The sequence below is a fragment of the Astyanax mexicanus genome, chromosome 18, assembly GCF_023375975.1.
Source record: "Astyanax mexicanus isolate ESR-SI-001 chromosome 18, AstMex3_surface, whole genome shotgun sequence".
Taxonomy (NCBI): domain Eukaryota; kingdom Metazoa; phylum Chordata; class Actinopteri; order Characiformes; family Acestrorhamphidae; genus Astyanax; species Astyanax mexicanus.
Window position 1 is genome coordinate 20,630,106 of NC_064425.1, and position 25,195 is coordinate 20,655,300.

At 36.6% G+C, this 25,195-nt stretch overlaps 4 protein-coding genes across 6 annotated transcripts; 3 read left to right on the plus strand and 1 right to left on the minus strand.

The window, feature by feature from the left end:
- Window positions 1-84: 84 nt before the first annotated feature.
- nudt8 (nudix (nucleoside diphosphate linked moiety X)-type motif 8) lies at window positions 85-6,347 on the minus strand. 2 transcript variants are annotated; one of them, XM_022675523.2, is made up of 5 exons: window positions 6,319-6,347; window positions 2,016-2,867; window positions 1,155-1,287; window positions 680-757; window positions 85-590 (listed from the first exon to the last, which is right to left on the minus strand). In XM_022675523.2, the coding sequence occupies exons 1-5, from the start codon at window positions 6,330-6,332 to the stop codon at window positions 405-407; spliced, it is 1,263 nt and encodes a 420-aa protein (XP_022531244.2). In that variant the 5' UTR covers window positions 6,333-6,347; the 3' UTR covers window positions 85-404. The 2 variants fall into 2 exon arrangements, with proteins under 2 accessions (XP_022531244.2, XP_015457795.3); XM_015602309.3 differs by lacking the exon at window positions 6,319-6,347 and adding an exon at window positions 4,484-4,560.
- Window positions 5,996-12,638, plus strand: ftr86 (finTRIM family, member 86). Of its 2 annotated transcripts, none has more exons than XM_007236760.4 (10): window positions 5,996-6,777; window positions 6,919-7,014; window positions 7,493-7,726; window positions 7,840-7,999; window positions 8,215-8,298; window positions 9,485-9,580; window positions 10,285-10,401; window positions 10,491-10,559; window positions 11,316-11,518; window positions 12,161-12,638. In XM_007236760.4, the coding sequence occupies exons 1-10, from the start codon at window positions 6,223-6,225 to the stop codon at window positions 12,494-12,496; spliced, it is 1,950 nt and encodes a 649-aa protein (XP_007236822.3). In that variant the 5' UTR covers window positions 5,996-6,222; the 3' UTR covers window positions 12,497-12,638. The 2 variants fall into 2 exon arrangements, with proteins under 2 accessions (XP_007236822.3, XP_007236823.3); XM_007236761.4 differs by having other exon boundaries at window positions 10,494-10,559.
- A 2,376-nt stretch (window positions 12,639-15,014) lies between these two features.
- Window positions 15,015-17,114, plus strand: cbln20 (cerebellin 20). The gene is made up of 4 exons (XM_007236762.4): window positions 15,015-15,109; window positions 15,308-15,412; window positions 16,016-16,156; window positions 16,388-17,114. Exons 1-4 carry the CDS (start codon window positions 15,103-15,105, stop codon window positions 16,813-16,815), a joined length of 681 nt encoding a protein of 226 aa, XP_007236824.2. The 5' UTR covers window positions 15,015-15,102; the 3' UTR covers window positions 16,816-17,114.
- A 2,537-nt stretch (window positions 17,115-19,651) lies between these two features.
- On the plus strand, window positions 19,652-24,607 carry cbln18 (cerebellin 18). Its single transcript, XM_007236764.4, has 5 exons — window positions 19,652-19,759; window positions 20,335-20,468; window positions 22,091-22,270; window positions 22,924-23,055; window positions 23,912-24,607. The coding sequence occupies exons 2-5, from the start codon at window positions 20,366-20,368 to the stop codon at window positions 24,214-24,216; spliced, it is 720 nt and encodes a 239-aa protein (XP_007236826.2). The 5' UTR covers window positions 19,652-19,759; window positions 20,335-20,365; the 3' UTR covers window positions 24,217-24,607.
- Window positions 24,608-25,195: the final 588 nt, after the last annotated feature.

The following is a 25,195-nucleotide window of genomic DNA, read 5'->3' on the forward strand; positions in this document are numbered from 1 at the left end:
TATGCAATGAATGCAATCTTTTATCTTTTTACCAGTTTATTATTTTATCTGGGGTAGTGGAATAAAAATAAATTGATGCATCTGTGTTTGTTTCCAAACAATTGAAACAAATTCTTTTGTTTTTATTGCCATTCATATTATTACCATGAAACATTCATTCATTAAACAGAAGGGAACCTGTGCTATGCTTTCATATGTTCCTTTAGCACAGGAACACAAATTTAATTTATTTGATAGACTATTGATTATCAGATAACAAACATGATGTGAAGTCTTAGTCCTGATTCTTCTTCTCGTTATGAGGGGTCGTGAACCCAGCATCAAGGGTACAAAAAAAACACACACAAAGGCAAAACTCATTCACAGCACAGACTTGATTGTTGTTTAATCAGGATGTGGAGCTGCTAAACCGGCGTAATGAGTTTGAGTGTGTGATCCAAGGCTACTGCCGTCAGGCCCCAGATTTTGTACTTAGAGTTGTGAAACACAGGAAGAGTATAGACGTGACGGTCATTGTTGCGGAAATTAGTGTAGCCCTGGTTCTGTGGGTTGCATAAATGAGCTACAGTCAGGGTAAAGATCTCCTCAACCTTTGGGACACAGAAAAAGACAAGTTAAGCACAACAAGCAAACAGATTTTTCCCCAATGTATAAGAATTTAAACCACACAGTAATGTACCTCGGTTGGGTTGGGACGAAATGTTAGAGCCTCCACTGGTCCAAGATTAGCTAGCACCGGAGCGATCATCATTCCTGACTAAAAGACAAACAAAAATAGACGTGTATATGAAAATCTCTATTGAAAATTACAGGAAATGTCTGGTACTGTCTGATAACAATAAGTATCATTTTATACATTCAGTACAAACAAAAACAAATCCATAAATGTTGTGTCTTTCAAAAACAGTAACACCCTGAATTTGTAATAATCATGTAACAAATTTTTTTTTTTTTAAATAAAGTAATGTAACAACAAAAATCTACCACAAAACTAAAGTGCGGCATGTTTAGGGCAAGTATATAAACTGCAAACATAAACAATTAAAAGTAAATACAGATAGTTAATTGCAAAACAAATACAAAATATGGAGTTTTTTTATTGTGTAAAAAATCTCACAATTTCATGTGATACTATATGGCACACCTCTACTCACCATATCATGCAGGGGCTTCAGCACCCCCCACACTACATTTTCTGTCACAGTAATCCCCAGTTCCTCCTTGGCTTCCCGCAGTGCAGTGTCTATAACATTCCTGTCAGAAGGGTCTTGCTTTCCCCCTGCAAAACTGCATAAAGAAAACTACATATTTGGCAGCTGGAGAAATATTTTCATTTTAATGTGAATGCCCTATTTAAACAAGCTAAAATAAGCCAAAATATACACATTTCAAAGCTGCTAACCAGTTACAAAAGCTTTTGTTTGTTGCTTGCTAGAAATCTACTTAATAGAACACGCTATCTTTCAGTCTAAAAACTGCAGCATGTGTGATGATTACCATGAAAAATAGTTTTGACATTTCAGAGACCTTAGGAAAAAACATAAACCTGTTCACAACAGAAGTCATAGTTGTAGTTAAATTCCTTCAGTAAACAGTTGTACAATTTACATTTCTCAAAAACACTTTTATTATTCTTATATCCGTCAGAGATAGGACTAGTTTTTTTATTTCATTCAAAATTAAAAGTCCAGTTAAGCCTGGAGCCCTTCCAACAAATTCTCAAATTGAAAACAATTTCCTATTCACAAAGTAATTAGAAAACATTATACCAGGTATAATAAATATCTATTAAAAAAAAACAAAAAAAGTTTTCAATAGTTAATTGGTTATAGGACCAGATCCAGGCCAGATGGCATCTAGATCCGCATCTGGGCTGTGGACTCCCTAGTAGTGACCTCTGTCTTAATGTTTCACTAACACAGTTGTGTGGGTGTAGTTTTCACAGGTTCTGCCTTATTATTAAAAGTACTGGATCATACTTTTAATAATCAACAGCAGCTGTCATCGAAAGGTACCTGACGTCTCCTTTGTGTCTTCCACGCAGTTTACTCGATCTCAGAGTAAAGAGAAAGGAAGGTTCTCCCCGTACTGTACATAGAGACACCAGCACAGCCGCCCTGTTCTTCTCCTTTTCTTTCTCATACAGTGCAGAGTTGGATTTCAGGCGATTTCTACAGCGGCTCTCATTTTCAGCTGACAGACAGTCTCCAAGAGTGGCCTGGTGCGGAACACTGTGGTGCAAACCACAGGTCTGGGTTGTTATAAGTCCACAATGGCTACATGTTGCTGGGGTTGTAGTCCAGAGACTTCTGCTGAACACATATGGCCTACTGATACTGCCATTGATGTTTATCACAGTGTGGTATACCTGACTGTTAATACTGGTGTGTATGTGCGTTCTCCTCTCATGCACTGAACTTCTGTGCTTGCTTTTTTGCTTTTCAAGTAGAAGGCACTTGTTAGGAACAGAGTCCCTAAACATGAAATGTTCTGATAAAGTGGTTTCAGAAGAGTAGTGCTGGGTGGCATTTCCAGAACAATGTGCTAAGATGTCAGTAGTGACATCGTCTAGCAGCCCTCCCCGGTGAGTCACATTCTGGTAAGGGTCTAAAGGTGTGATGGAGCAGCTTATGTTAACAGGGCAAAGTGATGTGTGAAAAATGTGATTACTGTTCTGTGGCTCTGAAGTATGAGGTTCCTCTTGATCTCCTTTTTCTCTGCTAACATTGTCAACCTGCTGTAAGTGTGAGGTACTGCACAATGTCCTTTTGAAAGTTGACTTTTGTGAGTCTTTGACTGTCTTAAGCAGTGATCGATGAGTCCCAAGGAGGCATGCTGAAGTCAGAATCTGAGGACTTCTAAACATCCTGCAATAAAAAGAAAACAAAATGATACATACTAAGAAAAATAATAATTCCAAACTATTAGAAAGGTATACCATATGCATACGAAAAATATGTTTAGTTTAACATACAGAACGGTAGCTGAATGTACACACAAACAGCTACATAAAGAAGAATATATATATATATATATATATATATATATATATATATATATATATATATATATATATATATATATATATATATATATATATTGTTTATTACCTTGTCGAATTGTGTTCCCTTTAAACAGAGCTCTATACATAGAGCTGGATTTTTACATCTAGGAAATGGTGAATAGGGAACTGTTTGGACACGGAACAGGTCATGTTCTGGAGACCTACTATCGTGCAGTTTCAGATCATCTCAACCCAAGTTATAAATGGCTTGAAAATTGGGAGATGTGGCAAAGGTATAGCTTGAACAACACTCTATAAAACAAGGAGCTACAAATGCCATAGTAAAATATTTTTTGGAAAATAGGTATATTAAAAAGTATAAAGAAGCCTACAGTACAGTAAAATCTTTCTCTCTCACACACACACACACACACAAACACAAAAGTGTTTTTTTTTTCTGTGGCACCACTTAAGCTACCCCATGGTACTAAAAGCATATTCTGGTTAGTGGAACCCCAGAACTGAACTTAAACAACAACTTATCTAGCTAGAACAAAGCATTCCAAGGAAGTGGAGTCTTTTAGTATCTTTTTTTACTACAGGAATTTTGGGGCAACTATAAATATCACTGATTTTAAAAGAAACAGGCCTCGGGATACGGATGGGAGTGTTTTCCAGCCTTTCTTTTTCCAGAAGAGGAACCTAAATTTTGATAACCAGAAAAACATGGATATGTTGACACAACTGATGTATTGATCTATTGCCACAATGTTGTTTGTGTACTTGGTGCCCTCTATATGCGGTCTTAACGCTAAAATGTGGATTAAGTCAATTCTTTAGAAAGATATCTGTCTTTAATATGAGGGCTGTGAAAACCTACCTAAAGAGCCGATGAAAAGAGAACAATCCCAGGACTTCTAATCTCTAATTGTTCTAATCTCTAATTACTCCATGGGTAAATTGTCAGCTTATATTAAGTTATAACTCAACGCTAGTTAGCTATACTTAATAATGAGTTGTAAAAAACCTTTTGAGAAAACGTAAACAGTATTTTTTTTTTGTTTACTTGGGTCTGTGAGAGTCAGCGAGCCATGATAATGTTTTTACAGTTTTATATTCTTTCAGAGAAACATGTAAACTAGCTACTACACAGATACCGTCGTTTTACCTTTCCAACACTTTATAAACACATCACTGTAATGTTAATGTGAACGATATCAGTTACACAATCACTCTTTAGCCCAGTCTGAACAGAAACATTAGCATTAGCATAACAGCACCGCTAACAGCACCTAGCTTAGGTTAGCTAGTGGACCAACCATCGATACAAACCTAACGACCCTTTATAAGTAAACGATAAATTCGTCAATTTACTGATTAAAACCCAGAGCTGAACTTCACACCGAAACACACAGCTCAGCTTAGAGTTTAAACACCTCCAAATTAAAGTACTGTGAACAGTTTCCCTCAGTCACTCACCTTGAACAGGACTGACGTCCAGCGAGCTATTCCGGCTGCTGCCTAGGGTTGCCAGATACATCTGTACCGTGCCCCATCTATGGGGGATTTTAGATATTAGAACCACGAGTAAAAGAATTGGGACTAATTTTGGACGATTTAGTGTCCCAGAAATAATAGATATAAACGATATTATTGACATAAAGAACATGTCTTGATAAAACATAATATATAACATATAATGGAACATAACATGTGTAGTTAAATATTCCTTTACAAAAAAATAAAAAATAAAAACAATTAGGCTATCGTCCTTTACTCTCTGAATTACTGGTGGACAGTCAGCTCACCTAACCTACAAATTAAAGATATTTTAACTATTATGCAAAAAAAGATGTTTTCTCCAAAATGTGAACTTTACCTGAGAAGGAAAAATAATAAATAAATAAATATAAGATAATGTTTTAACTAAAAAAGAGCTAAATGTTGTTGTTGTGTTACAGCTAAAATATTCAGCCCAAAAACACCTCAATCAATTGCCCTAAAAAATATTCCATGAAATAGTTCTATTTTAGACTGAACAGCCCTGATCACTGCATGGTTTCCAGGCCATGCCTTGTGAATCCAATATCCTACAAGTTTACATATTCATCTCCAGCCCAACACATATCAAAAGAGTTCTTTACACTCAGACCACTTTTACTTTTACAAAAGCAGTTACTCTATGGCACCCCTTAAAATACCCTTTTATTATTTAGTGTTTTTAGGCTTTAAAAGTGTATGCATATAACATGGAATACAATACGTTTAAATATTGTAAATAAATAAAGCATGAATAAAAAACAAACAAACAAGCCAGACATATCAGCTAATTCATGTTAATGGTTTTGCTAAGTAAAAACAATGGGCAATATTTTTTTTCACAGAGTAACAATAATAAAATTATTATTAATAATAAGAGATAATAAATAATGACAGAAAATAAGTAATGACTGAAAAGGTCTTATCTGAAACTGCTGGTTAAATCCATGTACTTTAAAAGTAAAAACAATAGCTACTTATTGTGACAGCACCAACTACTAAGCTGTGAAGCTGCCAGAAAGCCTTAAATGTGGGCAAACTGTAGCTAGTGCTAGCTAAGTTGTTTGTTTAAATTAGCCTAGCTTAGCTTCATGGGTGTCAGCTAGCTAGTTAAAGAATAATTCACAAATCTTGTAGTGTTTTTGGAAATGTGTAGATGAACACCATTAGCTATTTAAAAAAAAAAGTTTATTTAAGCTTTAGTAATTCTGAGCACTTGTTTACTGTGACTTCATGGTGGAATTTCCAATGTCTGCCACCATATTGCCTCAGGACTTTCCCTCTAAAAATGTTCCACTTACACCAAAAATAGAAAGAAAGAAAAAAAGCTAACACGCTTAGTCACTCAGAGATTTGAAAGATGGCGTCTGTATCTTTATATCGTCACACAACTATGTGAAGTATATGGATTAGCTAACTTACTAGCTACAATGTTCTGCCCAAAGAGAGCAGAACCTGTCTGTCTGGCTGCTTTGAATTCTTAACAGCCAACATCATTTTAAGTGCAGCTGAAACTGGGGGTTTTGCCACCTCATTGCTGTGAATCAGATGGAAAGTTCTACAGGACCTGTTTTACCAGTCTTTAGCTCCACCTATCCCAGCTTTTAAAAGTAAGTGAGTTTTCAAAACTTATACCGTCTCCAGGGACTCCAGGGAATTTACCTACTCCTACTCCAGCCATGGCCACATCCAGCTGCCATCAAGAGGAGTTTTCCTGCCCTGTATGTTTGGAAATACTGAATGACCCTGCTACGATTCCTTGTGGTCATACTTACTGCATGAAATGCATCCAGAAGCACTGGGATAAATCTGCTGCCAAAGGTATCTACTCCTGTCCACAGTGCAGGCAGGTCTTCAAACCCAGGCCCGTTCTGGGCAGGAATAACATGCTGATGGAAGCTATGAAGAAACTGAGAGTGCAGGAGCAGGAAAGGCCTCCTGCTTGTACTTCTGACGCTCCATCAGGTGCTTCAGGATCTACATCCACAGATCCTTCTCCTCAACCAGCATGTCCCAGGCCTGATGGAGCTGAAGAAGCTTTAGAAGGTGTTCCAGCTCAGGCGGGATTATATCCTCAGCTGCCTTCTACCTCCCTCAATTTGTGTCCAGTACATCAGCAGGTCCTTGAGCTGTACTGCTGCGATGATAAAGAGAGTGTGTGTGATGAGTGTAGCCTCCTGGGACATAAGGGTCATCGAGTGGTCCTTCCAGATGAGGAAAAACAGGAGAAACAGGTTTAATTCTAGACAGTCTGTCTTATTTAGTTAACTCAATTAACTACTTAAATAGAACATGTTTAGAATATTTTATTAAAAGTTGATTGTTGTTTTGTTTAACTTATTTATTTGTGTGTTTGTGTTGTCCTTGGGGAGCAGCAAGAGCTGGGACAGAAGAAGGAAATGATAGAAAAAAATATGCAAACCAGAGTGAAGGTCATTCAGATGCTACCACAGGTTTTTCAAGCTCACAAGGTAAGTCTCTATAACTACAGTGATCAATATGTAAAAACAAATCAACCACTAGCCTAATGCTAGTTTGTAAAAGTGTCGGCTAAATGCTGTAAATGTTTAATTATGGAAGAAAAGTGTCCTTGAGAATTCTGGGCTAGAAACTGGGACAAAATAGTATGTGGATTAGCACTGCAGAGATATGTATTGTTGAGATAATTTAACACAGCCTCATCAGCAGCAGTTTAAAAAGAGGCGGTGGCTGAGTTCACATGTATCAGAGGAGGCATGTGTTAGGTTTCACCCTCCTGGTGTTGGGGCATCAACAGTGATAGGGGGAGTCCTAATGAGTGGATTGGGTAATTAGCTGTGTACATTGGGAGAAAATGTGATAAAAATTAGAAATAAAAATATTTAATTGTTTGATTTTTTTCTTTATTTTTCTTCATTAGTTATTTTATCCACAGCACAGTTCAACAGTTTCTCCTTTCTTTTGCTCTAGAATGTTGTCCAGGGTCTGCAGAGGGACAGCATGGGACTGTTTGCTGATGTACTGAAGACAGTAGAGTTAATGAACTCCCAGGTCATGGAACTCTTTCAAACCTATGAAGCCTCTTCTTTCAATCACATAGAGGCCCACCGCTTTAGGCTGCATCAAGAGATCAGCAAACTAAACAAACAACAAGAGGAACTGAACAGCTTAGCCAACACTCAGGACTCCATTCAATTCCTGAATGTAAGTTGGAACTGTGTAACTGCAAGTTACTTACCATATTTATATTGGTAGCTACATGCTCTTAAGTGTTATAAATACTGCATTTTTCTCACTTTTTGTGTTCTCTGTTGCAGGCATTTCTTGCAATATCTGGTGCTGACCAGCTTGGAAATGCAGAGCTGGAGATTTCCCCTCCAGAAGCAGTGGATGTTTGGATCAGATCAGCTCTTGGTGTTTTCCAAGAGGAGTTGAATGACCTTTGTAAACGTAGCCTTGCCAATGTCTTCAGATGTGGTGAGGCTATTTGCAACTACACAGGACTCAATTGCCATAATTATGCTAAAACACCAGAACATGTTTAGATATTCTACATAGATCGAGATATCTCAAAATATATACATGTACATATTTTTCGTTTTAACATTTTCAAATACCATAGTAAGGATTGTGAATGTCAGACTTGTGAGTAGTAGCACCTTCTGACAGTGCCCCCACCCCTCTTCCTATAGTGAATGATGCAGGAGCAATGGCACCAGCAGTCAGACAGGCAGGCCCTGCTCCAAGTATCTTGCTGGCTGCTTCACAAACACCAGGTGAGCAAACAAAATAAGGGGCTGTTAAATTCTGATTGCTTACTTGTTTGTTCTGCACCTGTTTTCTATGTTCTCAATGGATTTCTCATTGTTATGCGTTGGTCAGCACTCATCTGTCTACACAGCAATTTAAAGGCAAAATTAATAAAAAAACAAATGCATGTCGTGTTACAGCGTATGATAAATACGATTTTAATATAAAAAAAAATATTTAACAAACAGACTTAAAATTAAAATAGTTAAATAATTTTAAAAAAAGAAAATGAATAAAACCAAACAAAAAGAATACAGTTAAGCTGCAAGTTTTTTTATATATTTTATGTTTATTGTTTATGTTTGCATTTTTAAATGCACTAAATATTCTGTACTTTAGTTTTGTTGTATGTATTTTGTTAAATTTACATTACATTACTTACATTACTTATTTTGTAAATGGTTTTGTTGTAGTAGTATTTTTATGAATTTAATAAATACTTTTTAGTGTTTTTGGGCGGCACGGTGGCACAGTGGGTAGCACTTCCGCCTCACAGCAAGACGGCCTGGGTTCGATTCCCGGCTGGGACGACCCGGGTCTTTCTGTGTGGAGTTTGCACGTTCTCCCCGTGTCTGCGTGGGTTTCCTCCGGGTGCTCCGGTTTCCTCCCACAGTCCAAAGACGGCACGTTAGGCTGATTGGAAACAAATTGCCCCCTGGGTGTGAGTGTGTGAGTGAATGTGTCTGTTTGTCTGTCTGTGTCTGTCTGCCCTGCGATGGACTGGCGGCCTGTCCAGGGTGTATCCTGCCTTCCGCCCGATGCTGGCTGGGATAGGCTCCAGCACCCCCCCGCGACCCTTAATGGATAAAGCGGTTGATAATGACTTGACTTGACTTGACTTTTTAGTGTTTTTGTTTGTGTTTATTCTTAGTATTGCTAAGAATATCACCATTGCAACAAACGTTGAAATATTGTGACATTACTTTAGAAAGGTATTGCCCATCCCTAGGGGTGTTTCTAACTGTGTATGCCTTTATTGCGCCTAAAACACCATATCTCATTGTATCTAATTGCCTTTTATTTCATTTCTTTGCTTGTATCTGTATGATTGTGTTGAGGTTTATAGATATTCCACATATGAATATTTTTTTTTGTTATTTAACCAGGCAATGTCATAAATGTGATTTAATAACACCTCCTCCCTTCCTATAGTAAATGATGCAGGAGCAATCGCACCAGCAGCCAGTATTCAGAGAGCAGAAGCAGGCCCAGTACCAAGCACCTTACAAATTGGCTCACAAATAACAGGTGAGCAAACAAAATAAGGGGCTGTTAAATCAAGATTGCTTACTTGTTTGTTCTGCACCTGTTTTCTATGTGGTCTCACTGGATTATTCATTACTGTTCATTTGCTGTGTTACTGTCTACTGTCTGACTGATCTGTATACACAGCAATATTATGGCAAGGGGCTTAATAAATGCATGTCAATCATGTAATTTTAGGCTAATACACTAAGGGGCTAAGTCTAGTCTTGGACTACACAGTATTTTAGAACATTTGCTATGACCATTACTTTGTATTCAATCATAATAATTCATCATCACTTAGACTTATCCTATAGGTACAGGTTGGAGTTCCAGCATTGTAGAGAAGTACGTTTACTGGTTTATTATTAGTTCACAGCCCAGTGCTGCAGGGCTTTAAACTGCTCTGTATAATGAAAGGCACTGGGCATGTTGACATTAGACTCATACATGGCTGTTCAAGGGTGTCCCTTCATACTGGCAATACATTTATTAATGAAAATTAATCTCAAAATTACGTTGTGCATACAGAACTAAATGCTTGTGTCAGTAACGGGTTCACAGTAAAGTAGCTGAACTCACTCATTAAAAAGGAGTGTCTGAACACATTTGTACTAAATTGTGTATGTGAACTCTAAGAGAATGACATAGAAAGAAACTGACCATCATCAGAGCATTTCTTCAAGTTGCATTTGCTTCCTCTTTAGCTCCTCAACAGACACCTGCATCGAGCAACACTGACACTAAAGCTAAAGACACAACACCTCATTCCTCAACACCTCAGCCTCCTCCAGCTGCTGCTGCTGCTGCTGCTGCAAAGCCAGGTAAATATGCAAAATATACAAGTTAGATTTCAATTCAATGGTTTCTAAATTTGATATACTTTAAATGAGTTGGATTTCTCTTGTCTTAGCAGTGAAGGTAGCAGCCGCCTTCAGTGAAGAAAACCCAGCACCTAAAACCAGGGATGAAATGATTAAATGTAAGTGCATATTTTTTAAGACTTGATATTGCTATGATATTATTGATTTTGCCTGAGAATAGGAACCAGGAAGGTCAAGCGGGCCAGTATGTTGGAAAAGTTTTAGTACACTTATAGAAGTTCCCTTTAGATTGTAAGATGTTGTATTTAGGCTATATCCACCCTGACATAGAACAAATAGATAAATAATTGCTGGCTGCTAAAAGAACAGCTCTGACAAGAAAATGGATGCAACAAGAAGGACAAAAATTAGATGACTGGATAAACATAACTAAGGAGATTTATCTAATAGAAAAGATAACATTCTCAGAAAATATGAGAATGGATTCATTTAAAAAACACTGGAAGAAATGGACAAAGTATTTATTAGAAATCAGACCAAATGACTTATACATAGAAGTATAAGAAATATACATATAAGGAACTATTTTGGGATGTAATTTGAGCTAATGATGTAACCCTAATTTGTTTAAGGTAATAGAAAGATTGGATACATTCTTTTATTGTATAAATATATTATTTATATTTATTTTCTTCTTTGACTACTGCGCTGGGTATTCTGGAATGCAAATGTATTCCCTGGATGTATATAGTTTTGTTAAGGATGCTCAATAATTATAGGCAGTGTTAAAAAAGCTTAATAAGAAACTCTATGTTTTTTTTTTCTGTAATGCCTTTATAAACAGAAAAAATAGTGGATTTGCTTATATATAAACATTTTTAAGGGCTGATGTAAAGAGTGACATTTTCTTTCAGACCGCTTTGAGCCCACACTGGATCCCAACAGTGCTTATCGTCATATCCGTTTGTCTGATGGGGATCGCAAGGCCACTCTCCGTGCTGAGAATCAGAACTACCCAGAGCACGCTGATCGCTTCCTCTTCTGGAGGCAGGTGATGTGTCGGGAACCTATGGCAGGCAGCCCTTACTACTGGGAGGTGGAATGGACAGGACAGAAGGTAGCACCAAACTAATTCATTATAAGCCAGTGCCTCATTCACTGATAACTTCATACTGATTATATTAAATTTGTTACAAAAAATGTTTTTTGTAAATTTTTCGCACTATTAGGCACACTTAAAATTGATCTAAATATGGTCAGTGTGTGTTTTAATCCAGTGCGCTTTATGTTTGAATTTTACCAGTCAGGTTGTAAGGAGCAGTAAAGCCACTCCACTGAAGTGCAGAGTTATAGTTTAGTTCTATAGTTCAGATCTCCAGCACTGAGACTCGACACTGAAGCAGTACTAGCATTAGCTGCTAACCGCGCTAAGAGTATTATCAGCCTGTATCCTGCTGCTAACCACGGCTAGCACTGCTGGAGCAGCATTAGCAATAACTGCACTAGTTATTTTGCCGTTATAATGCGAAAAATATGGTGTATATACACAATGACTGAATAATGAGGATTGCTGTTACTGCAGACAGTCTACAGTAGAGTTACCGGAGTGTGATTTGTAATAATGCCAGCATAGCTTTCTCAATAGTCTCTGCTTAGCTCAGTTTAGATCCACTGGAAACACTGGAATATTATTAAATCTTCTGCTAAACACATTTACTAATTTTAATTACTAATACATCTTGCTTGGCTTCCTCCTCAGGTCACCATTGGTGTGGCATATAAAGAAATGCCGCGCTCCCCGTCGGACGACAGCTCCAGACTGGGCCACAATGAGCAGTCCTGGACCCTGTACTGGTCAGGCACTGCCTTCTCTCTGTGGCATGCTGGGAAGGAAACCACACTGGCTGCTCCTAAAAGCCGTAAGATTGGAGTCTATCTAGACCAGCAGGCAGGCTTGCTGGCCTTCTACAGGGTCTCTCACAACCAGGCCCACCTGATCTGCTGTGTAGAAACGGAATTCAGTGCAGCTGTCTACCCCAGCTTCCGCTTCTGGTCTGGGGTGGGATCCACCTTCACTGTTTGCCAGCTAGAATAAAGGTTGCAGGAAACTGAAGACAGGCTATTCTAACACTTCTAATGTCTGTATTTTTCCCATTTTTATTTTAAATATGTAAATTATTTTGTTTGTTTTTTTGTTTATTTTCTCAGACTTTTCAATAAAACATATTAGTAAATGACATGTGAGTGAAAGATCTAAACTGTTTCATGTAGCCACTAGAGGGTGATGTAGGCACACAACTCAGAAGGAGATGTGTGAACAAAAAGTGAGTCTACATTAGTGCACATTTGGCGTGCAGCTCTAAAATTGTAAAAGCAAACTTATGACAACAAACCTCCCTGCTAAAACATCCAGTTCATTACCAATTTTCATGGTAGCTGGTTTCAGATGGTCTAAGCTGGTCTTTGATGGTCAATGAAGTTGGTAGACCAGCTAAACCATTAAGCTAAAAACATATTTAATAAAATTACAAACTGTGCAGGGTCCAGTTTCCCAAAATCCTCTTAGCATTAAGAATATTTTACATGGAAAGAGAGAGTGCTCAGTGTAAAGAGTGCTCCCTCAATCATCTAGGAATCATCTTAGTGCAAAGAACCTTTTGGCCAACCCACCCCAGGTAATTAGAACAGCTGTATTTTTTTATTTGTGCCTATTTTGTTACAGTTAAACTCTACAGTACATCTTGTTACAAAATAACTAGTTTCTGACCTAATGAACTTAGCATCCACACCCTGGCATTGAATATCTATTTCGTATATTAACTACCTAAAGTTTGCAATGTGTTCCACACCATTTGTTTAAAAAAGAAAAGAAAAGAAAGTATAAGCATTTCAACTTCTAATTAATTACTATTAATCAAAATCTATTGTGATAGATGTGTTTTTTTTTAATCAATTGAAAATTCTATTTTAATCACTGTTAATACATTCCATTAAAATGGAAATGGAAATGTCTCTTTGTTACTCAATACCCAAAGAGTTTAGCTGTAAGGAATAGTAAACATTTCCCTGGGTCTATATAATATTTTATTCTTCATAAACATTCTAAACAGTTTTTAGTCAAATTAATATTAAATGATTTAATATTTAGTATAACATTTAGATAATTTAATATTTAGATCATAGTATGCAGGTTTAATATAAACAATAGTGCAAATGCGTCAAATTAGTTATTTTCTATTTACATTACAAGCAGAAAATATTTTATTCTACAAAAATGATTAAAAATGTTTGCCCTTCTTCAGTGGGTGAACACAACAAAGCAGGGAATTATTATCTTTTTAAATAATCTTTAAGAAAAGAAAAAAAATAAAATCCTATCACGGTAACATAAACAGAACAAACAACAAAACCTCTTCCCTCATGACTTTTCTGCTTGGTTTACAGGAACTAAAATGCATCAGATATCCTGTTCATTGGTGTCTCATTTCATTTTTCCTTCCTTTATGTACGCACACTTGGGCTCTGGCCTACATTTCCACAGTGTTCTTCCTCTCTGGCCTCTAGTCTTATCACAGTTGAAAATCATCAAGACGGCCTAAATTGCAAATGACACCTGAATTGATATTTTGTATATATGGAGAAGTGGGTTTTCATTGTAAATTCTAAGAATGAAATCTGTCTAATCGAATACTAACTAAATAATCAACTATTAAATCTACATATGATAAATTATATTGCCTGAAGCACATCTGAAGAAAAAACAGTCCATAGTAAAAGAGTAAAGAGCAGTGTTATATGTAGGGCTTAAATCTTGCCCTTATAACCTGTTCATGTACATTTCAATATAACAGATGATAAAACAATGTATTTGTAAAACAACATATTGAATGTTCCACAAAGGCCTTAAAACCTAGTTCAGATTTACCAGGGAGGATTGGTAAAAAAAAAAAAAACATTGCAAAGCCAGTATTGAACTGGTTATTGTTGTTGCTACAGAACATTATATTCTAATCCTAATGCATTTCTGTGGATATTATACAAGTTTTCAGCTTGTGTCAGCAATCAGTGCACCTGAATTTACTTATTTAGGTTAACCCATTACAATTGTTTAATGGAAAAGAGGTAGACATTTATTGTGTTAGCAGTTTGTCAAATTCAGGAATCAGAAAACACCTAATCCTAGAATACTCCGGTGTTGCACTACTTTTCCCAAGAAAAATGACATGGTTAGATGACAAGTTCCTAACACACAGAAATTTTCATTTAAAGGGCAATCCATTGAAAGGTTCTTCAAGGGAACAAACACAGCACTGTTATGAAGACTGGTTATAGAGCTACTATATTAAAGAGTGTCACATTCATCTTCAAGTGGTCCTCAACCAGCGTCAAAGTGTATTCTGATGCTTTGTTCTTAGCACTGAAGCCACTAAACGGGTCCCGGTTGAATGCTGATCTGAGCGTTTCTGGGTGTATCTGTTAGTAGGATTGCTCCATGGGAGTAACACAATGTGTTTCAGATTCTAGACAATACATGTCCTATTTATCGCTTATCATCACTGGGACAAAGCCACAAAGCTTCTGCCTATTCTCTTACCTAGAGAGAAACAGGAGGTGGAGTTGGCCAAGCCTTTATAGCCAAGTCTTCTCAAGCTGGGTCCATTCACTTCAATATCAGCAGTCAGAGGATATCTGCACAGAAGAATGAGAGGTAAGATGGAGCAACCACTGTTAAATGTTGAGAAAAACAGGCTAATTTTGTGTGTAAGATGGTGAGACGCATGATCTAACATCAGATGTATCATCTGTGCTAGTTTTCAGTACATTTATCACCATCTTTATTTACTGTATATTTTTTGTGACAATTAGTTTTTGCTTGATTCTCATTGTGTTCTCTTTCCTAACCCAGGCATTGTGTTTCTGTGTCTGCTGGGATGCTCCCTTGCACAAAACGTATCATATTCTTGGAATGGCCCAGGACCCACCCCCAAGCCTGACCCCAACACTGACAATGGTGAACTGAAAGATGATAAAATTATTAAATAAGGGAAAACTTTATTTTAAAGCTTTATTTAAGATTCACTATGTGGACAAAAGTATTGGGACACATATACAGTACACCTGCAGGAGCTTTTATGATAACCCATTCTTAATTCATAGGCATTAGTTTGTAGTTGCTCCCCCTGTACCCTTTATAACAGCTTTAACAATGGGTTTGAAACTCAGCAGTAGATTGTTGGTTTTTGTGCACTATTCATTCTGCTTAGCACTTAAAGATCCTGCTTTGTAACTATGCGCTGTTGTATGGTTGCCGTGGTTTCTAAATGTATCCACTTTTCAATAACACAACTCACAGTTTATCATGAGTGCTCACATTTCATCAAATGACTGTTGTAATGGTGGTACCCAGTGAGATCTTTAGAACCAACCATTCTTTAACAAGTGTTTGTGAAGGCAAACTACATGGCTACTTTTTATACCTGTGGCAATGGGCCTAAAACAAAAAACGGAAATACTTCATACTGCGTATCTTATAATGTACAGACTTAGCTTTTTAGTATTTAATACCATGAAAGATTTTCTATTTAAGGCTGACGGTATGACTTTTTATTCGCAGCTTGTTTGACCGACTCAGCGACCTGCGGCTGCTGTCTGATGCAGAAACAGATGTGGAAGTTGGAGACGTTTTTCAACATGAGTCTAAATGAGCTGCAGAAGGGTCTGGAGAGAGCTCAGGGTGCCCTGAACACCATTCGCAGTAAGCAAACTTTCTTTCTGAAGTTTCATAATCTCTGTGATTGGCATCTCTCTGAAAAGCCAGTTACTGTATTACTGTTAAGCCTTAAATCCTGTAATGACTAATGACAGAGAACAAGGTTAGCAAATAACATGTCAATAAAAAGTCTATGATTTGTTAGCCTTGTTAGGGCTGCTGGTTGATGGTGTCAACGCTCTTCAGTTTCTCAACACTCCCTCTCTTTGTGCTCAGCTAGCCGCAGTGCCTTCTCGGTGGCTCTGACTGACACTCGTCGGTGTGTGGGTCCAAACCGTGATGACGTGGTGGTGAAATACCAGAGTGTCTTCATTAACTTGGGTGATGGCTACAACGCCGCCACAGGGGTCTTCACTGTCCCTCGCTCCGGGGTCTACGCCCTGGCCCTGACTGTCTACAGCGATGCAGGGGCCGCCGGGGCCCTCCTGGCTGCCTGCGGTCGCATACGGAGGAACGGACGTCAGATTGCGTCACTCAGCGAGATGAACACGCAGGATCAGGAGGACAGTGCCACCGTGGTCCTGGCATTGCAGCTGCAGGCCGGCGACAAGGTGGACGTTATTCTGCCTGCCCCCTGCTACCTGTGTGATGACAACAGCCACTACAACACCTTCAGTGGCTTCCTGCTCTACGCTACAGATTAAAACTTAGCTCTCATGCAGATAGAAGGTTGAGGTCTGTTTTGTGAACATGTGTCTGCTCTTTCCTCCACCACACTGTGTTTAGTTATTTGTGTGTTGTCAAATAGGTCCTCGTGACCGTTCAGAATCAGGGCAACGTATTTGTGCTCTTCTCCTCCAGTGATAGCCCCGTGTACAGTAAGACTTGTGTGGATGTCTAACAGATTTGTTTGTCATTAGCTGTCATGATTGCCCTTATATTAATGTATGATTATGGACATGTTAAACACGACAAGAAAACCTAAATAAACAACAGAACCATATGAATTTTGTATGGAATAATTGTGTTGTGGATGATATGATGATATATAATGGTTTGAAATACATAACTGGCTAAAAGACAAAGAGAACACAAAGTGACAACTCTAAAACAAAGAAAATAAAAATAATAGTTTAGTAATGGGACTAATAAATATTAATTAACAATAAATAAAAAGTAAAATACTAATAAAAAAAACAATGATGTGAAAACAAAATAATGCTGATCTTTATTTTAAGGGATACAGTGCACAGTACAAAAGATGCAACCGCAAACCATAAAAAATGTGACTTAAAAAACTCTTTCTATTTCTAACAATTACTACGGTATGAACCCAAGAAACTTCATGTTTTAAATATTTTATGTCCTGTCAACTTTATTTCATTTCTCAATAAAGAACTATTTCTGCATTTTAAGTTTGCAACACACGCCAAAGGAAGTTGGGACAGGGCAATTTAGGGCCAATAATTATATGAAAATAAAGAAATAAATAAAATACATAAATAATGATGTGATTTCAAAAAGGTGATTGTATTAAAAACGTGGTACAAATGCAGTACCCACAAATTTTTAAAATGTTAAATAAAAAAGGTTCCACAAAACCTCTCCCTCTACAGTACATAAGATCATTAAACCAAGTAAATAAATACGGTTAGAAAGGTCAGTGTGTAAACAAAAAACATAATTTTAAAAACCTAATAAAAGCATGTGGGTATAGGATTACATTGGTAAATTTTTGCTAAGCACTAAAATGTGGAGTTACTACATTCACAAAACAGAAGCATTATATTAACCATGTCCAGAAATTACCAACAAGTTACATAAAGGGCTTGGAGGTATCTCTTTTTTTTTTTTTTAGAAGAAGAAATGAACAATATGTGCTGCTCTGGACAGTTATCAGCATCAAGTCTAAATCCAGAGTCCGTCATGGTATGGAGCACATGCTGCACATATTTCCCAGTTATGGCTGAGGTAGAAGACAGTACTCATGAAGAGCATTAACAAAAAAAAAGATTATTTTATTATTTTTTGTATTATTTTTGGAGTAGTTTTCAGCAATTGTGAATTACAAGCAATAGGGTTATTCTTTTTTATTTTTAATTTGTATACCATTTTCTCTCCCAATTACCCACTCATTAGGACTCCCCCTATCACTAGTGATGCCCCATAGGGTTATTGTGTGGCTCATTTTTGGTTATATCATGAGCTCAAATGTATCTTGATTATGAGGTATATCAATACTAGAGTTAATTACTGAGCAATTTCTAAGATCATCTGCTAAATTACATAATTGTAAATGTAAATAGGTTATAGGTGTGGTTCTGACCTGTCCTCAATACAGAAAATAAACAAAAAAGGTAACAATGACAGCCCCATACTGATGCAAACATAAGAGGTGTTTGCATGAAGAATGAGACACAATAACACCTGAAAAACTTAAAATCACTTAAAATTCCTGGTATTGCAATGTGTATACACTGATAAATGCAGGACTGAAATGCCATATCTACCTCTTTACAACACAACTGATGCTCTCAAAGAAATTCAAGCTCATAAAAAGTTCAGCACAGCTGTTAACTGAAAGCCATTCCAGGTGATTACAACATAAAGCTGACTGTCATCTAAGAGGTGTTACTTTGAATAATCTAAAATAGAAAACATATTCTAGTTTGTTTAACACTTTTTTGTTTATTAAATAATTGTATATGTTTTTGTTCATAGTGTGGATGGCTTCAGTATTAATTTACCATGCAGAAAAATAGTAAATAATAAAAAAAATCCCTAGATTTTCATATTCTTCATTGTTGCTATAGTGTAGTGAGAAGCATTGCTGTAATCCAACTGTTACACTACAGTTCAAACCCCTGCCTGGGTAAGAATGCCACACTAAAGCATACCAATAAGAGTCCTTGGAAAATGATTCTACACGTATAAAATTATTTAAATCTGTACATCTTTTTGAATAAGAGCCTCTGAAAATTGGCCCTCAGTTTTAGAAAGCTCTGGGTAGCTGTTTGTGCTATTTATCTTAAATTATGCTTCAGTTCAACATCCCTTTAAAAGGAAGTCACCGGACCTTTCAACACAAGAATCACTTGCTCTCCGTGGACTCATTCTGTATACACAGCTACAGCAGATCCCCAGGTCAGGCCCACACCCTCGTCAGAGATCAGACTATGAAACCAAATCCAGAAGAGGCTCCACTCACTGATCCACAGATAGATCTAATCTGTGTGTCAGCAATAAAAGCTAAACCCCAGGAAACGCTCAAATAACCACTCAACAATAGCAGGCATCAAAACACACCCAGCATTTACGCTGGTTTAGAAACAGAATACTGGTATCCTGATAAAAACATATTATATTTGATGAAAACAACAACAGGACAATCACGCTAAATGTGTTCTGCTGTGTCTCGCAGGCCTCCACGGGGCAGATGAGAGACACTGGAAGGGGCGGGAAGATTCATCCGTCCTATTTTCCCCTCTCACTCTATGGTTCTCACCAGCTTAAACAAAGGCTGGACAAATCTGCCATTAAAGGCCCTGAAAGCATAAGACAGGGTTCATTTCCAGTCAGATAAAACCTCAAAGACGGTCCTGCAGTAGTGTCCTCAGTTCATCTGCTCCAACTGCTCTCCAAACCACAGTGAGTATAAGAATAAAACCAATAAAACTATTAAGATACATTTGAATGTTTACATATCTACATAGGATGAACATCGGAATGAATATGTAGAATTTAATGACTGTGGGATACAAAATGATGGATGTAGCTTTTCAATATTTGTCTCACATAAATAAACACATATTTAAATGCATGTAAAGAAATATATTTTGATTATTTAGTTATTTTTTTATTAAATAGAGTTAACAGTACATTTCATAGCTGCTGCTTTACTTTAGTTAGTGTGATATTTATTGATTATTTGTTTTTATATCTGGCAGGGTAAAAGGGGCAGTGTGCAATAGTGCAATTATTCATTTACATTTATACTTACACTATACTACACTATTTAACCTAGAACAATACACTACTTTTTAAGTAAGTATGTAACTGTTAAAGCAGCATGATTTCTTCAGAAATCATGACTAATGACTGACATATTTGTTTTTCTGTTTATGTACAAAAAAAAACAATTATTAAAATGAATAATAAAAAATATATATCATTAAAACACATAAAAAACATATAATATAATAGTGTATGGTCTTTATATATAGAGAGAGAGATTCGTCTGTCCATAACTCAGAGATGAAGACAGCTGCAGTAGCTGTACTGGGCCTGCTGGGAGCACTATGTCTATGCTCAAGGACAGAGGCAACTACTGCCTGGGATGTTTTACGCAATTCTGCAGGTAAGACGTTACGCTTATGGATATACATAACAACATGGTTTATACATAACCATAACAGACAGGCTTTATATACATATTAAGTGATGTTCAGTAAATAAATTAACAGTAATTAAAAAGTGGAACCCATGAACGCAAGTTAACAGTGTTAACAAACTAAAAATATAAGGGCTATGTTTAAAATGCAGGTAAATCTGATTTGTTACTTTAATCAGATCTGTTTTTTGCAAGTAATCAGATTGGGTTTGGCTGTACAGTCATTAACAGTAATTAAAAAGTGGAACCCATGACTGCAAGTTAACAGTGTTAACAAACTAAAAATATAAGGGCTATGTTTAAAATGCAAGTAAATCTGATTTGTTACTTTAAACAGATCTGTTTTTTGCAAGTAATCAGATTGGGTTTGGGTGTACAGTCATCTCAAACCTATCTGCATGGCTTACTGGGGTAATGAACAAGGCAACTAAAAATGTGCTGCTTTTTTCGGATGCCTGCACATGTATCCCTGTCACTCTTGATTTAATTTGCTGGTTGTTTGCTGCTTTGAAAATGAAGCAAAAGACAAATCTGATATTAGTATCCATCTGTACCTGTATAATTATAATTACATTTCAATCCACCTCTAAATGTGGATTTGATTTAATTACCAAAAACATATGTAATGTGTTTTTTGCTGCCCAGACTATAAAAAAAAGACTAACACAATATAGCTACATCAAAAAACGCGTTTGGACTGGCATTCAAAACTTAGCCTTGTACATAAAGTGTCTCTTTTTCTTCATTATTGTGACAATTCATCTATTGTCAGCTGTGCAGGTCTTCATTTGCCTACCAGTCCGAAAGATTACAGAGAGATAACTGTAACTAATTACTAAGCTTAACAATGTACGTGTTCCTCTTAATAATAATCCAACTATTGATTTTAGTAATCTTAATGTTTGGCCATTTTTTTTTACTGTTTTATTTTTCTTTCTTAGTTTTTAATTGCCTTCTTGACTTTTAGTGAAAAAACTCCTGGTTTGTCTTGTTAAACAAAAACAAACATAATCCAAATGTTTCGTATACCTGCACTAAGTATAAGTAAAACTAAATAAATATATTCTAAGAAATGTAAAATTATGCAGAGTACAGAAGCAAAAATATGGTTTATTCTAAATATTATGGAAGGCACTGCAGAACTACCAACATATTTGAATATATTATAGAACTGTTATAATCTGTTTTCTTAGTTATTTTACCATAGTTGTTCTAATACAACTAAAATATGAATAATCATTTTTTAAAGGTGACAAATGACTGTATATATTACTAATGATGGAAAGGAGTGAAACCCTAAATTTACACTATTTTACTGAGCTAAACTAGGTCCACACAGATAAGATCAAATATATCAGAATTTACTATGTATAAGTATGAGAATTGGCAGAGAGAACTGAGATACAATGCAGATAACATACCCCCATATGGGGCCTCCATGGGCACTGCAAGGAGGACCCAGAACATTTTGCCCCTTCCACTCATATGAGCCCCACATGAGCATTGAAAAGAAAACTGAAAAGAAAACCAGAGTCTATCCCTACCTTTATCTTTAACGTTTACGCTTTACTCTGCTTGTTCTCTTTCAGCAAACTTTACAGGGATTCTGCCCTGCGGTGGCTGGAACTGTGACTGTGAGTTCAGGAATCCGAAAGGCTGCTGCTGTGTGGCTTCACAGTTGTCCCAGCTGGAGGAGGCCACCTTTATGCGCATGGTGGGCTTATGGACAAACCTGACCGGTCTCACCGGACAAATTGATGAAATCATAGGTAACTTGTTCGCCACCTTAGTAATCTGCACACTCGCTTCTAAATATGCAGACTCTTGAGGATTACTCAAGAAACTGGACAACTGGATAAATAGATAAATAGATAGCTTTACAGTATAGCCACATACCGTATATAGTGCTTTAAACCTCTCTAACTGCTAAATCTAGTCACCTGCTGCTGCATACAAGACATTCTCCTCTTGGTTTGGGGTTCTGCTATAGCCCTGAAAGGGAAGATAAAATAAATTAGAAGACTCAAACATGATATTTTCTCCATGTGTGTAAGAACGAAATTACTAAAACAGGTTTTAATACATGTATCACACAGAAACAGCCATAAAAACAAACTAATAGGTCCTTATATTGCTCAGGTTTACACTTTTGTGATATAAATTGTACTTAATACAGTACAGTACAATACAGTATAAGTTGTGAGAAAAACTGGCAAGATCTCACCTTACTATTTAGTAGAATTAATTACTTTTCTAATTATGTACAAGAAACATTAATGAATTACTTTTGCAGTAGAAATACTTTTGTGCACTTGTGCTGTACTAAATGACTTTTAACTCTTTATACTGAATAACTAACTTTTTTGAAACTACCATTTTTATACTCACCTTTATATTTTACTTATGTCCTTTTCTCTACCAGATGGACGTAACATAGCATTTACTGCTACACTGACACCAACGCCTGGCTGTTTTGGGCCTTTCACAAGAAACGTGTCCATTCCATACCAGAACATTACGCTCAACCAAGGCTATGGGTATAATGGTGCATTAGGTGAGAAGAAGGCTCTCTTAAAACACACTCTTTCATACAGTTTATTGTACTATATAATAAAATTGCCACAATTGTTTGTGTTAATGCCTTCTCTGATGTGTTCCCAGTACACTAGTGAAATTGTAGTTAAAACAATGATGGGTAGATCAAGGAAACACTTTATTATTACCTATAGAGGCAGGCATTCTTAAAGAAGCTAAATGATAACTTTAGAGTGCCTCACATAGATGCTAATATATTGCACTGTAGATAGTCATGCACACACATTTTTATTAATATATTACTTTAAACATTTTAGAAAATTTTAATTATATGATGAATATCACTAGGTATTTAACTGGTAATCAATGTGGACAATTGAATTTTCTTGTGGAATGGGGAATGAATGTGGAACCCATGTTCTAGAACAATGGTAACTGTTCTATAGCATCCACTCATCTTCATCCCAAAAGTATTGGATAACTTTCAAAAGGGTTAAAAAAAGATTTTGCTCTATAAAATAAATACATTCATGAATAAGTGTTTCTAATCTTCAACTAACTCACCTATTATAAAACAATGATATTTACATTAATTTAGTTATTTATTAATAACTATGTTATTTATGAGATTTTATTCAATATTTTATCATAAATAAACTTAATCTACCTTTTAAACTCCACCACTAGTATTTCGCTCTGTAAAGACTAAATTATGTTAGGAACTTGGGGCCAAACTTTGTCAAATTATTAATTGGTGTTAAAAAAAGTTGCACAAAAGCATCCAGATTGTGTTCATAAACAATATAACTGTTCCACATTACACTCATTCCTTCAAAGTAAGACTAACCTGATATTTTTTTCCTGCTCTTGCACAGGTGCTTTCACAGCTCCTCGCCCCGGTGTTTACTCCTTCAGCTACACTGTGTACTCCAACATGGGGCCGGCACGTGAGCGCATCTACTATAAGACTCAGCTGGTGAAGGATGGCCAGGTGATCGCCTCCTCCTGGGAGGACAACCGTGAAGACTCTGAGGACAGCTCCACACAGTCTGTGCTGCTGCCGCTCAGACAAGGCAACCAGGTGTACATGGAGTTGGTGTCAGGCAGGTATCTGTGTGCGGACACTCAGAACTACAACACCTTCAGCGGATACCTGGTCTACCCCCTCCTTGAAATGTGAGACAGATCATCAGAAGAAAACACTTTTTTTATTCACAGCCCGTGAAAAATAGAGTTAAAGAATTGGCCTACAACTGGCCCAATATTGTTAATAGATTACTTGAACCAACATGGTGCAGGACGACACATTAAGTACATTCAGTTATGTGGACAAGTTGATATGATATGGTAACTTGTTCATTTTCATACTCAACAACTGAATGTATATTAAAACAATATTTTTCAATCTTTTCAATACACAGAATTAACAAAAATATCAAAGTACTAGTGTCTAATCTGTAATCTGTCTCATGTTTCCTGATGGATTTTATTCATAAATCTAGGAAAGACTAAATTCCATGTATTGTAAAAACATCTTCTAATGTTGATATTAAAGATTGCCATTGCACCAAGTTTTAATTATGAGTGTCATTTAACGTAATATTAAAGCTCTATATCTGTTTTATTCAGCCTTATAACATCTACACTAGATAATAAAAGACAAATAAAAGTTTAAATAAATAAAAAAAACTGTGATTTTTATCATTTTAAGTTGCCAATTAAGAGGTTTCACAATTTCAAACATTTTCAAACAAAGAAAAGGAAAATGTACTTATTCTCCATTTTCATTCAAATTTAGGCTTTCAAATCTAAAAATCTTTGTGTCCCATGACTTTTACCATTTCCCACGCTAAAGAATGCTGCACTGAACTGTAGGATGTTGAATGTGGATTATATTTCTGTCACAAGTTGCTCGTCTGTTTGAATAGACAATTGTACCAGGATTCTGGTAGTCATGATCATCAGCACCCACTGTACTGTCAACTGTGAGAGGTAATGCCTCCTATGATGTATTCCACAGTAGAGGTGACACTGGATTGAGGAATGTTAAATACCCACACAACTTTAGAAACGGAAATGTCCCATCCACCTGATATCCACTTATATCAGGCTTTGCCCACACTCCCTCAAAAAGGAATGAGTATGCTGCCAAAGGTTCA